This window comes from Babylonia areolata, chromosome 2 (assembly GCF_041734735.1).
Source record: "Babylonia areolata isolate BAREFJ2019XMU chromosome 2, ASM4173473v1, whole genome shotgun sequence".
Classification (NCBI taxonomy): Eukaryota; Metazoa; Mollusca; class Gastropoda; order Neogastropoda; family Buccinidae; genus Babylonia; species Babylonia areolata.
Window position 1 is genome coordinate 61,504,383 of NC_134877.1, and position 14,433 is coordinate 61,518,815.

Consider the following 14,433-nt stretch of genomic DNA (forward strand, 5'->3'; position numbering starts at 1 on the left):
ACTACCTTTATGAAGATAATAGTCATTAGCATTCACAATACAGAAGAACAGAATAACGCAGGTTGCACACAGTGAGAGAATGTCAGACCACAAGGTTTCTACACCATCACAGGCGGGTACAATCAGATTTACTACTTCACAAATCATGAGAGTACAACCACCACCACAACAGCAACAAAGGATCACGCTTGGTTACACCCCACTGAAAGGAAACTGGTAATAAAAAAAAAAATGAAAGTGACAACCAATAACAATGACAACAATAACAACAAAACCGATGGACATTGCACTGAGAATCGCAGTGACCCAGGCTTTGACACACAAACCGACAGGAGCTGGTGTGTGAGGAATCTGGTAAACAATATTTTCAGTGAGTTTTCCCAGTGACTCTTCACAGAGTTAAGAAGAAGAAGAAGAAGAAGAAGAACAACAACAACAACAACAACAACGACAACAAAAAGAGCAAAAATAACAACAAGATTCAAGATTCAAAAACTTTATTACTCAAGGATAAAGATTTTAGGCATCGCCCAGTCTTCCAATCTGTCCTTGTGACAACAATAACAATAACAACATTAACGATAACGACAAAAAAGAAAAAAAAAAAAGAAAAAAAAAAAGAAAAAAAAGTTAACACTGCTACATCCACTGCTACTACAACGAAGAATGATCACCACCATAATCATTAACATCGTAAAAAGGAATAAAACGAACGCATTCATACATTCATATCCATACACACGCACACACTCTCTCCACCCAACAAGAACAACAAGAGCAAGAAGAACAACACCACGTCCAAAACCAAAACCTAATCCATGAGCATCATGAGGAAGAGAGGGCTACTGAAGGCACGCCGCAAAGCTGATGATGACAGAAGTTGCTGCTGCTGCTGCTGCTGCTGCTGCAACTTTTGTCCTCGGTGGCGCTGGGCAGCGGCGACTGCCTCCAAGAGACCGGGCTTGCCGCCGACGGTTGGAACCAGTGCCGGGTACACAGAACGACTTCTGACCCCCTGCACTGCTGACGGGGAGAAAGGCCAGGCTGGTACCACTGAAAAACAGTTTCAGTTTCAGTTATTCAGTCAAGGAGGCGTCACTACGTTTGTTCGGACAAATCCACATGCGCTGCATCACATCTGCTCTGCAGACGTCTGACCAGCAGCATAACCGAACACGCTTAGTCAGGCCTTGAGTGCACGCTTATATACATCTCTCTCTCTCTCTCTCTCTATATATATATATATATATATATCTATATATATATATATGCATGATGAAACAAGCAAATAAACAATGAAACAAACGACCAGATAATTGATAAATAAATAGATACGACGAAAATAATGGCAACATGGCGACAATGACGATGATGATAGCATGATAGTTGAAAACAAGTAAACAACAACAACAACATATTAAATGTATATTTATATCTATATATAGATATACAGATATATAGATAGATGAATATGTGTGTGTGTGTGTGTGTGTGTGTGTGTGTGTGTGTGCGTGCGTGCGTGTGTGTGTGTGTGTGTGTGTGTGCGTGTGTGTGTGTGTGTGTGTGTGTGTGTGTGTGTGTGTGTGTGTGTGTGTGTGCGCGCGCGCGCGCGCGCGCGAGTATTATTTCTTAAGTCACTGATTATCAGATTTATTCAGTTCTGTGGATGATAGGAATCTGTCCGTCGTGAAGACTAAACATGCCACATTCTGATTTTGATGATGAATTAGATGGACAAAAGGGTATAGGCAATAAGATGCTGTCCTAAAAAATTGAACAGATTGTATTCTGAATATAATGAAAAATTCCTTGAGCATTAACTCAGATAAACAGAGAGAGAGAGAGAGAGAGAGAGGGAAAAAGAGAGAAGGAGAGAGAGAGAGCGAGAGAGAGAGAGAGAGAGACGAGAGAGAGGAGATGGAGAGAGAGAGAGAAGGACAGAGAGAGAGAGAGAGAGAGAGAGAAGGAGATGGAGAGAGAGAGAGAGAGAGAGAGAGAGAGAGAGACAGACAGACAGACAGACAGACAGACAGAAGACAGACAGACAGAGAAGGAGAGAAAGAGAGAGAGAGAGAGAGAGAGAGAGAGAGAGAGGAGAGAGAGAAGGAGAGAGAGAAGGAGAGAGAGAGAGAGAGAGAGAGAGAGAGAGAGAGAGAGAGAAGAAGAAGAAGAAGAAGAAGAAGGGTGGGGTGGAGAGAGACAGGGACATATATGAGTCAGTTGATTGTTGGACATTGGCACTGAGGGGGTTGAAACTGAATCTTGCTTGTGATAGGCAAAGGGCAGTAATTTGCAAGGAACGTTATCAATAATTACCTTTGTTGTTGTTTGAAACTTCTTTACAACAAAGCATGTAATTATTCTATCGATATATGCAAAAAACCTTATGTATCAAATAAATATTGGGCTGATAAATTATTATCGGGGAGCGCCTGTCTGCGTGTTAATTTACTTTTTTTGTGTGTTGTTCTTGCTGATTTGTTCTTTCATTCATGTTTTTTATTGTCATTCTTATTTATTTTTTTTCTACATTTCGTCTTATTTCTTTATCAGTTTATTTATTTATTTAGTTCTTACAATGTCCGCCGGACCATTAGCTGAGCAGTGATGACTACTGATGACCATTACTGACCACAACTAGCCGTAGCTGATACCTTGAGTTGGATTTTGAGAAGGTGGCGTAACTGCGTTGGCACAAACAGATATAGGCTACAACACATGTGGTTGAGGGACAGCCTGGTTAAAAAATGTGACGTTAGTTAGGCCTTATATATATATATATATCTCTGTGTGTGTAGCTGTGAACTGTTGTTGTGTTGCATTTGTGCAATATTATGACTATCAAACATACAGATTAGCCACATACCTACTGACTTCACTCTCAAGCAATATCATATACACACACACACACACACAAATATATATATATATATATGTATAGAGAGAGAAATCTATATTAAATATATACATATTCATGGCATTTTCTAAATTTATGAGCAAAGGTTGTTTAAGTATTTGCGATTTTGAAGATGGTGTTCCTCATGCTGATTTAGGCAGGTGCACGCTCTCTCTCTCTCGCACGCACACACACTCTCGCACACTTTTGCAGGTGAATATAGTCTGTTATACAAATAAACAAACAGAATGCCAACAAGCAAACGTGGAAAAACAACTTTATTTTCTGTTGATGGATGAGACTGCACAACGCTGAATGCAGCATCTAAATATGGTGGTTGTTTTGTTTTTTTTCTTCTTTTTTCCTATAACTTCTTACAAAGTCACATCACTGGGCGCATACATGCGAATGTTTGTTTTTTTTTTTTAACCCCTCGACTACCAAGCATTGGTTAAAAAGAGCTCAAAGTGGCATAGATTCTAAGTGCATTTACTACTTTTTCGTTGCACTCCTAAGTGCTGTTTGTTGCTGAAAGAAAAGTTTGGCAATCCCAAACAGAGATGGAAGCCCAGGTGTGGTTCGTCCGTCGGGATCGACGAGGACCATCTAGTCCTGGGGGTGGGTGGGTTGGGCTCTGTGCGTGGGTTGGGCTCTGTGGGTGCGCAGATGACTGGTCAGACCAATCTGCGCCCCGGAAGGTTCTGACGCAGTGTGGACAGGGGATGGTGGCGGCTCTCGGGGACTTGCTGGCACTGCTTTTCCTGGCCTGTCTGCGTTGCTCTGCTGCAGCGATTCTGTTGGCCTCACGGGATTTGGCGCCTTTGTGGTCTGTCCATTGCATTTGCAAAGAGCGGTGACCGACATCTTGACCTGTAAGCTAGATCGTCTGCTTCTTCTTCTTCTTCTGCGTTCATGGGCTGCAACTTTCATGTATGGTAAGACTGGGCTTTTATGTGCACGACCGTTTTTACCCCGACATGTAGTAGGCAGCCATATTCTGTTTCCAGGGGGGGGGGGTTATATGCTACGTAAGTTCTTGTTTCCATAACCCATCGCATGGACTACAGGATCTTCAACGTGAGTATTTGATCTACTGCGTATAAACACAGAAGGGGGCTTTGGTGCCAGCAGTTCAGCACATAATCATGTTGACCTGGGAGAATCTCCACCCTTAACCCAACGGGTGCGCTGAAACCGGGAATCGAACTCAGGAACCTCAGGGTGAGAATCCAACACTTTAACTATTCGGCCACCGCACCCGCACCCGCACCCTGTCTTATCTCAGTTTCAGTTTCTCAGCGGGGGAGTGTCACTGCGTTCGGACAAATCCATCTACGCTGCAGCATCATTTGCTTGGCAGATGCATAACCAGCAGCGTAACGCACAACGCGCTTTAGTCAGGCATTGAGTGCATGCATACAATTTGTGAACGTATCAAGTATCAGAGTGAATTTCTTTTACAGAACATTGCCAGAGTGGGACAACACTGATGATACCACAGGTTGTTTTGTGTGGTTTTCAGTGCGGGCCAAGTGCGTGATACGAACAAGACCACAGTTTAGCGTCCCATCCGAATGACAAGAACGCCCAGCTTGATTTTCCAGTCAAACTTGGGGAGAAAATGCTAGACCCGGGACTCGAACCCAGACCCTCCGTGAGGACACTGTTTGGCAGATAAGGGTCTTGACCATTCAGCCACCTCCCTCTGCTGAGGCCCTCAGTGAGGTGACAGCGGTCCCTTTCACTGACTGATACAGCGCACTCCACAGTTTCAGTTTCAGTTTCAGTAGCTCAAGGAGGCGTCACTGCGTTCGGACAAATCCATATACGCTACACCACATCTGCCAAGCAGATGCCTGACCAGCAGCGTAACCCAACGCGCTTAGTCAGGCCACTCCACAGCAGCAGCAAAGGTGTTAATGAAGATGCTGGCGACTTCGCCACGAAAGAAAAAAAACAAAACAAACAAAAGTGATGAAGAAAAGGGTGGAGTGTTGACAGTGAAAAATAAACGACTGTCACACACACACACACACACACACACACACACACACACACACACACACACAGATACACATTCGCGCGCGCGCGCGAGCGTCTGACAAAACGTTTATCAAGGATGCGTTCTTCATCCTGTTTACACCGACACAAAGCCATGTGTGGAGGGGAGGTATGGATGTTTTAGAGGCAGAGTTGGACGGGGTGGTGGGGTAGGGGTGGAGGGTGTTACGGAGGATGGAAGGATTTGAGGGAGGGGGGAGGGAGGGGTGGTGGAGGTGTTGGGAAAGGAGGTGCAGAGGATGAAGTATTTTGGTTGTGGACGAGGAGGGAGGTACGGGGGGTGGAGGGTTGTGCTGGGAAAGAGGTGCGGAGGATGGAAGGTTTGGGGGGTGGGCAAGGCAAGGCAAGGCAAGGCAAGGCAAGGCAAGGCAAGGCAAGGCAAGGCAAGGCAAGGCAAGGCAAGGCAAGGCAAGGCAAGGCAAGGCATGGCAAGGCAAGGCAAGGCAAGGCAAGGCATGGCAAGGCAAGGCAAGGCAAGGCAAGGCAAGGCAAGGCAAGGCAAGGCAAGGCAAGGCAAGGCAAGGCAAGGAGTTTATTTCGTGTGCCCCCTGGGGGCGAGAGGAGGGGAGGTGCTGGGAAAGGGGCGTGCGGATGATGGAAGTTTTTGGGGGGTGGGAGGTGCAGGGTGTTGGAAAAGGGGGTATGGATGATGGAAGGTTTTTTGGTTTTGGGGTGGGGGGTGGGGGTGGGGGGGAGGTGCAGGGTGTTAAAAAATGGGGTATGGATGATGGAAGGTTTTCCGGGGTGGGAAGTGGAGGGTGATGGAAACGGGGGTGTGGATGATGGAAGATTTTTTTTTTTTTTTTGGGGGGGGGGGGGGGGGGGGGGTCGGGGGGGGGGGGGGGTTGGGGTGGTGGGGGTGGGAGGTAGAGGGTGTTGGAAAAGGGGAGTGTGGATGATGGAAGGTTTTGGGGGGTGGGAGGTGGAGAATGTTGGAAAAGGGGTGTGTGAATGATGGAAGGTTTTGGGGGGTGGGAGGTGGAGGGTGTTGGAAAAGGGGGTGTGGATGACGGAAGGTTTTGGTGGGGTGGGAGGTGGAGAATGTTGGAAAAGGGGAGTGTGGATGATGGAAGGTTTTGGGGGGTGGGAGGTGGAGGGTGTTGGAAACGGGGAGTGTGGATGATGGAAGGTTTTGGGGGGTGGGAGGTGGAGGGTGTTGGAAACGGGGAGTGTGGATGATGGAAGGTTTTGGGGGGTGGGAGGTGGAGGGTGTTGGAAACGGGGAGTGCGGATGATGGAAGGTTTTGGGGGGTGGGAGGTGGAGGGTGTTGGAAACGGGGAGTGTGGATGATGGAAGGTTTTGGGGGGTGGGAGGTGGAGGGTGTTGGAAACGGGGAGTGTGGATGATGGAAGGTTTTGGGGGGTGGGAGGTGGAGGGTGTTGGAAACGGGGAGTGTGGATGATGGAAGGTTTTGGGGGGTGGGAGGTGGAGGGTGTTGGAAACGGGGAGTGCGGATGATGGAAGGTTTTGGGGGGTGGGAGGTGGAGGGTGTTGGAAACGGGGAGTGCGGATGATGGAAGGTTTTGGGGGGTGGGAGGTGGAGGGTGTTGGAAACGGGGAGTGCGGATGATGGAAGGTTTTGGGGGGTGGGAGGTGGAGGGTGTTGGAAACGGGGAGTGCGGATGATGGAAGGTTTTGGGGGGTGGGAGGTGGAGGGTGTTGGAAACGGGGAGTGTGGATGATGGAAGGTTTTGGGGGGTGGGAGGTGGAGGGTGTTGGAAAAGGGGGTGTGGATGATGGAAGGTTTTCGGGGGAGGGGTTGGGTGAGGTGGAGGGTGTTGGAAAAGGGGGTGTGGATGATGGAAGGTTTTTGGGGGGTGGGCGAAGGGCGAGAATAGGCGTGGAGATGAGAATGCGCTTGGGGAGTCACTGGAGGGAGGTGAGGTGTGCAAGGAGGGTGTGTGTGTGTGTGTGTGTGTGTGTGTGTGTGTGTGTGTGTGTGTGTGTGTGTGTGTGTGTTGTGTGTGTGTGTGTGTGTGTGTGTGTGTGTGTGTGTGTGTGTGTGTGTGTCTTGTCATTCGGATCAGACGATAAACCGATGTCCCATGTTCAGCACGCACCTGGCGCACTGAAAAAATAAATCCAAGGCAACACACGGGTTGTCCTCCAGTGGAAAAAAAAACAAAAAAAACCCCTGTAGAAGAAATCCACTCCGATAAGTACACAAATAGCAGATGTGGTGTAGGGTATATGGATTTATCCGAAAGCAGTGACGCCTCTTGGAAAATCGGAAACTGAAACTACACGGGCAGCATCTCTTATTCCACCACTCCATAAACATACACAGTGATGTAAAACGTCTATCTCAGCGCACCACTCACCTTGCTGCTGTGGAGCATCAAAGGGCTGCAGGGTGTGAAACACAGGACCCGCCACATCATCCGCATCACGCTCGGGTGTCACAGGTGCTGGGGTGGTGGTGGTGGTGGTGGTGGTGGGGAGGGGGGGCCGGAAAGGAGGGGCCACCGTGGCGTATTCGTATCGTGGGTACCCAGAGTTGGGCTGGTAGTAAGTGTTCGAGTTTTTGTCGAAGGTGAAGGCACCGAGGCTGGGGTTGAAGTTGTAGTAGCTTGGGTAGTGGGTGTTAGCGGCAGGAGGGGCGAGGTTTGGGTTGTTGTTGTTGTTGTCTTGGTAAGTGTTTGTGTAAGGGAATGGGTTCAGGTTGGTCTGGTAAGTGCTGGAATAAGGGTTGGGGTCTGGATTGTTTATGTAAGTGTTGGTGTAAGAGATAGGATTTGGGTTTGTTTGGTAAGTGTTAGCGACAGGGAAGGGATTTGGGTTCTTCTGGTAAGTGTAGGTGTAAGGGGCGGGATTCGGGTCGTTGTAGACTTGAGGGTATGTGGGGTTGTTGGGGAAGTTGTGGTGGGCGGATGGGGGTGGGGGTGGGGTGGTGATGGTGGGTGTGACCTTTGCACCTATGAGGGGCGGGGGAAGGGGGAGGGCGGGGTCCGGTTTGAGGTTGAGAGCTTGGCTCTGGCCGAGGTGGTAGGTGTCGGGGCTGTAGAAGGGGTCCCGCAGGAAGGATGTGTCCGCGTTGCCTCTTCCTGTTGGACTCCACTGGCCTGCGCAGGTTGAAGATATCACGAACATGGGTAGAATAATGAATAAGTAAAAGAGGTTAATAAATAAAGCAAACACGTGAATGCATGGATGGATAGTTTCGTGGACGCACGCGCGCACGCTCGTACCACCCTCTCTCCTGATACACACACACGCACCCCCATCCACTCCCACACAAGTACACACTCACACACATGCGTGTATCATCATCATCAACATCATCGTTATGATTTGTCATCCGTGTAATAAAGGAAAAAAAAAAACCCAACCAAACAACGAGTTCTATTAAAACAGATCGGATTCGAGATTATTAAAATACAAAGTGATCAGAACGATGGTTTAGACAATGTATCAAGGCCTATCAATCTGTCTATCTACATTTCTGAACACTTACCTTTGATGGAGACAGACAGCAAAGCGGCGATCACCAGACCAGTCACAAAATTCCCAGCACAACACGGCGTCATGATGAAATAAAACGGCGAACAAGATTTTAGCAGAACAGTCGTCGATATTTCAAAACTCACGCACAACACAGACTGTGATGGTTCTTTTGGATCGGACCATTTAGTTTGAACGCGGCATTTCCCACTTTGATAATGAGGTGTTAGCGTTGTTTTAATTTATGTGAAAAGTCATAATTCTGATGCCCAGTTTTGTGCGAAAAAAGCCGTTTAATCTGGAAGTGTTGGAGTTACTCTTATCTGGTGGCGGTGTTGAGTCCCTCTTTCAGTGTGCAAACCTGTTTTCTATTCCAACAGGGATACAGAATGAAGTCCGTTATGAAAGATGGCGTGTAGTGTTGAAATATCGAAGTCTTCTTCCGCGGTCTTGTGACTGCTGTAGCACCGATCGAAATTCATTCACGTGTAAGGCTGCAAATGCTGTCTTTTGCTTAAAACCAAAACACTTTAGTGAGGTCTTTTTTCCTTTTATTTATTTATTTATTTTTTTTCGCAAAACCCCACGCTTACTTTTGGAAATGAATCGTTCCGAAATTCGTTTTAATCGCTGTGAGTGGTAAGATCAGTTCCCTCCCTTTGCTCGTTGAACTGAAGACACAACGAATTTTCAGCTTTAGTTTTTGTACTAAAACCTGAACAGTCAGATTTTATGCATGTACCATGTCGTGCACACCCTGTGTTGGGCAACGAAATGGTGGCAGGGAGTTGACACCAGTTGTTTACACGGAATGAGCGAGGAAGGTGAGTCCTTTGGGTGAACCAGGCAGCCCTTGGCTGTGCCAAGCAGTTCCGCCATAATTATTTCAGCCAATCTCTTCCTTGACACACTCCATAATTTTTTGTCGTCGTCCTTTTAAAGTTCCACTCACCTTGCCGGAGTTACGTGTGGTCGATTATGATTCCACTTGTTGTTGTTGTTGTTGTTGTTGTTGTGTTGTTGTTGTTCTTCTGTCATACACGTTGACATTATTCTTCCAGTTTCCTCACCTATTAACCTCTGTCTGTCTGTCTGTCTGTGTGTGCGCATGCGAGTTTGTAAGTTCGCCGATAGATGCGTTATGTGTCTGTGAGACGCAAATAACGTGTGTATGCCACTGTGTGTGTGTGTGTGTGTGTGTGTGTGTGTGCGTGTGCGGGCCTGTGTGTGTATATATACCACAGTGACTGGTGACTCAGGTTCGCTTGCCACTGGGAACGAGTTCACTGCCAGTGCAAGACGTGAGATGTGGACAAGGTACGAAACTGCAGTGATACCAGGCATGTAACCAGCTCTCTCTATTAGATCAGTATCAGTATCAGTAGCTCAAGGAGGCGTCACTGCGTTCGGTCAAATCCATATACGCTACACCACATCTGCCAAGCAGATGCCTGACCAGCAGCGTATTAGCCTCACTATTAGAGGAAATTCAAATGGTTTCCGGATGCTGTTTTCGATGGGTCTAGCTCTCTCTTTGTCTGTCTGTCTGTCTCTTTGCCTACGAAGCGAGAGGATCTGAGCGGGCTGGTTCGAATCACTGCTCAGCCGCCGATACTTTCTCCCCCTCAACTAGACCTTGAGTGGTGGTCTGGACGCTAGTCATTCGGGTTAGATGATAAACTGAGGTCCCGTGTGCAGCATGCACTTAGCGCACGTAAAAGAACCCACGACAACAAAAGGGTTATTCCTGGCAAAATTCTGTAGAAGAACCCACATCGATAAGAAAAACAAATAAAAATGCACGCAGGAAAAAAAAAACACACACAAAAAATCGGTGGTGCTCTCAGTGTAGCGACGTGCTCTCCCGGGGGAGAGCAGCCCGAATTTCACAAAGACAAAAAAAGAGAAAAAATACAAATCCAAAAAAATACATCGGTGTGTGTGTGTGTGTGTGTGTGTGTGTGTGTGTGTGTGTGTGTGTGTGTGTGCGCGCGCGCGAGATTATACGACATGCACCAGAGCTCTCTCTCTCTCTCTCTCTCTCTCTCTCTCTCTCTCTCTCTCTCGTTGTCATCGGTCAAGGTGGTACTGCTGCAGCTGTTCAGAAGAGGCAGGCCAGAAAGTCACGGGCAAACAAGCTCCCTGACAATGATATGCCTGTCTTTGTCTGCCCCAACTGTCAGCGAACATTTCGTGCGCAGATTGGACTATTCAGCCATCTGCGCACTCACAGATAGACTCATGAGCATCCTTCCCCCCACCCCACCACCACCCTCCCCCCATCCCCCATCTGGATGACAACGATGGTCATCATCGATCTCGATGGACACACCACCACAAGACTAACCGAGTGGCTTCAAGTCAGACCTTCAGACCATGAATTAACTGTGCCCAGGTTTAATGCCTACTAAGCCTTCACTGTCTGCCTGAGGCCTTGTGTCGATTTGTTTTCCCCCACACACTCTGAGAGAGAGAGAGAGAGAGAGAGAGAGAGAGAGAGGAGACAGAGAGAGAGAGAGAGAGAGAGAGAGAGAGAGAGAGAGAGAGAGAGAGAGAGAGAGAGAATTTCATTTTATCAGGGTAATGAGACAAGCAAGTACATATGCTTTTTTCCACCTAGCCCTGGGCATTAAAGAGAGATATGAGGGGGGAGACACACACACACACACACACACACACACACACACACACACACACACACACAGAGGAGTCAGACAGGGTCAACGTGACGTCTGTCAAAAGGTCAGGGGTGATTTGTAGGAAGGGTTAAGTACCAACCCAAGAACATACCTGAAAACCAGGCAGAAAGGCAGGCAACAAGCGGGCTGAGCTGGCTTCAAATGATTAGTAGTACGTATAGTGTAGTGTCGTCGCCAGGTACTTAGCTACTACCATGTAACACATGTCACAGAGGGAACTACATCATGTTCTCTCTTCTCTAGCTCGTATTTCTCCCTCACTTTCTCCTCCTCCTCCTCCTCCTCCTCCACTCCCATCCACCGCATACGTATAGGAGACGAATTCGGTGCAGGCTTGAACTCAGTGCATGTAGTGTGTGTGTGTGTGTGTGTGTGTGTGTGTGTGTGTGTGTGTGTGTGTGTGTGTGTGTGTGTGTGTGAATGCGTGCGTGCGTATATATATATATATATATATATATATATATGTGTGTGTGTGTGTGTGTGTGTGTGTGTGTGTTTCTCTGTGTCAGCGCACACACACTCTCATAAATGCATTCTAATCAGACCATGCATTGATATCTCAGTTGATTTAATACATTTGATTTTTTCATTGTTATATATTTTATCAATAATTTAACTCTATTACCATTCATTTCAGATACGATAGTGTAATGGGTAAGACAGTTTCTTCTCACCTGAACACGCGGGGTTCGAATCTGGTTAGGACTTTTTTACGGAGGAAGGTGGCAGAATGGTTAAGACGCTCAGCTGCCAATACAGAGAGTCCGTGAGGGTGTGGGTTCGAATCCCGCTCTCGCCCTTTCTCCTAAGTTTGACTGGAAAATTAAACTGAGCGTCTAGTCTTTCGGATGAGACGATAAACCGAGGTCCCGTGTGCAGCACGCACTTGGCGCACTGAAAAAGAACCCATGGCAACGAGAGTGTTGTCCTCTGGCGAAATTACGTAAAATGAAATCCACTTTCATAGGTACACAAATATGTAAGCATGCACTCAAGGCCTGACTAAGCGCGTTGGGTTATGCTGCTGGTCAGGCATCTGCTCAACAGATGTGGTGTAGCGTGTATGGATTTGTCCGAACGCAGTGACGCCTCCTTGAGAAAGTGAAACTGAAACTCAGATTCCTGGCAGGTTTACAAACCATCAGTCCAAAGCGCACACCAACAAACCTTACATGCGAACAAAACTACGTTCACAAAGTAAACGCGTAAAACCAAAACACGAGTAATCATACCATTTGAAAGCATGACAAAATTCATTGATAATTTATAGACTCGAACTGAACAGTTCCAAAAGTTATGAGCAAAATAAATTACTTGAACATTAGTGGAGATCACAACTCTGTGTTATCACTGTATGTTATATATAACACCTTGAAACTTTCACACACAGACACAAGACACACGCACACACACACATCCCAACGGTAATTTGTAACAAATATAATGTTAGGGAAATAGAGAACATTCAATCCGCCATTTCTCAGCCACTTTCACGAAACCTTCCGGTCTGGTCCAGTCAGGACGGTACGTGGTTTAAAAAATACAACACGTAAACGAACTGTGAACTAGTACCACGTCACAATCATGACGTATTAAAAAAAAAAAGGTGTGGGGTTTAGCCTACTTGGATAAAATCATTTATTTTTTTTTCTCTCCTTGCAAATGACGTTCTTTTCCTCTCAATCAATACGGATTTTTGTTTTTTTTTGTTACCATCATCATGATTATAATTACTATCATTATTACCATTATCATTATAAATTATCAGGTTTGGATGGAACTGGGTTTTGTCCCCTCACAGATATAAGCTTAGTTACAACCAGATTTTGACTGAAAACATGTAAACTTTAAATGTTTTGCATCTTAGAAAACGATGGGAATTTGTGTGTGTGTGTGTGTGTGTGTGTGTGTGTGAGGGGCGTGGGGGGCCGGGGGGAGCGTAAGATTAGGTTAACAGATGGAAAAAAGAATTTTGGTGTATTTTGATTTGACAGTCAACGGTTAATATATTTGACTACTCCAGACACACACACCCTCCGACTCCTCTGCGCTTGACCCTATTCGCACCCCCGAAAGCGGAGTATGGCTGCCTACATGGCGGGGTAAAAACGGTCATGCACGTAAAAGCCCACTCGTGTACATGCGGGTGAACGTGGGAGTTGCAGCCCACGAACGCAGAAGAAGAAGAAGAAGAAGACCCTATTCGTGACTTCACATACACATTTATCAATGAAATACACAGTCTATGTTTGGCCACGGTGTGTTTTAAAATTGAAAAATTATTTCGCCACTTTTCATGTACATACTACTCGGCCTATATTGATAAATTATCTTTTTCTGTTTTGTTTATAAAACCCCCCAGAAAAAACAAACAAAAAAACCAACAACAAAAAATGAACATGAAGATGAAAACAACAGAAACAAGAGAGGCAAGGCCTTCAAGACTCACTTGTGATAAATTAAGTCCCCTTGCATTAATTACAGAGTAATTTCCCTTCTTTACTATCTGCACCAAAAACGTTTGCAAAATAAATAAAATTCCATGCTTAGCAAAAGAAGTTCCTGTTTGAACAAAAAATGGTAATAATGACTGCTGTTGTTGTTGTGTCAGAATATGAGATCAAAGTGCCAAGTTTAGAGAATACAAAAAATATAAATATAACAGTAAATGCAGTTTGCATATAATTAGGCTTCTTTTTTATTTTTTTTGTGCCCATCCCAGAGGTGCAATATTGTTTTAAACAAGATGACTGGAAAGAACTGAATTTTTCCTATTTTTATGCCAAATTTGGTGTCAACTGACAAAGTATTTGCAGAGAAAATGTCAATGTTAAAGTTTACCACGGACACACAGACACACAGACACACGGACATACATACACACACACACACAGACAACCGAACACCGGGTTAAAACATAGACTCACTTTGTTTACACAAGTGAGACAAAAAAAGTAAACCGACACCTATGCAAGAATATATTTTTTTAAATATTTATTTTACTACTGCTACAGGTTGCCGACCAGTATTAATTCAACTCCATAGTGTCCACGATGAAAGCACTTCGCAATGTCCACCAAAAGAAATCAACCATTAACAAACGAACAAAATGTTGAACAGGGTAACACTGTTGGTGTGCTTTTTCATGCACGGATATTGCATGCGACATTCTCATCAGAGAGATCAAAATAAGCTCAGCGTTTTCAAACACACACACACACACACTTGTATGCACCTCCTGCTCCTCCTCCCATCCCCAACCCCCCTCTCTCTCTCACACACACACACATGAAGACGCTTTACAGTCTCAGGTTCCTCACAGGCAAACAGTTGTT

General features: G+C 46.0%; 1 protein-coding gene across 1 annotated transcript; it reads right to left on the reverse strand.

The window, feature by feature from the left end:
* Nucleotides 1-595: 595 nt before the first annotated feature.
* On the reverse strand, nucleotides 596-9,158 carry LOC143279541 (uncharacterized). Its single transcript, XM_076583610.1, has 3 exons — nucleotides 8,413-9,158; nucleotides 7,280-8,020; nucleotides 596-1,053 (listed from the first exon to the last, which is right to left on the reverse strand). Exons 1-3 carry the CDS (start codon nucleotides 8,483-8,485, stop codon nucleotides 812-814), a joined length of 1,056 nt encoding a protein of 351 aa, XP_076439725.1. The 5' UTR covers nucleotides 8,486-9,158; the 3' UTR covers nucleotides 596-811.
* Nucleotides 9,159-14,433: the final 5,275 nt, after the last annotated feature.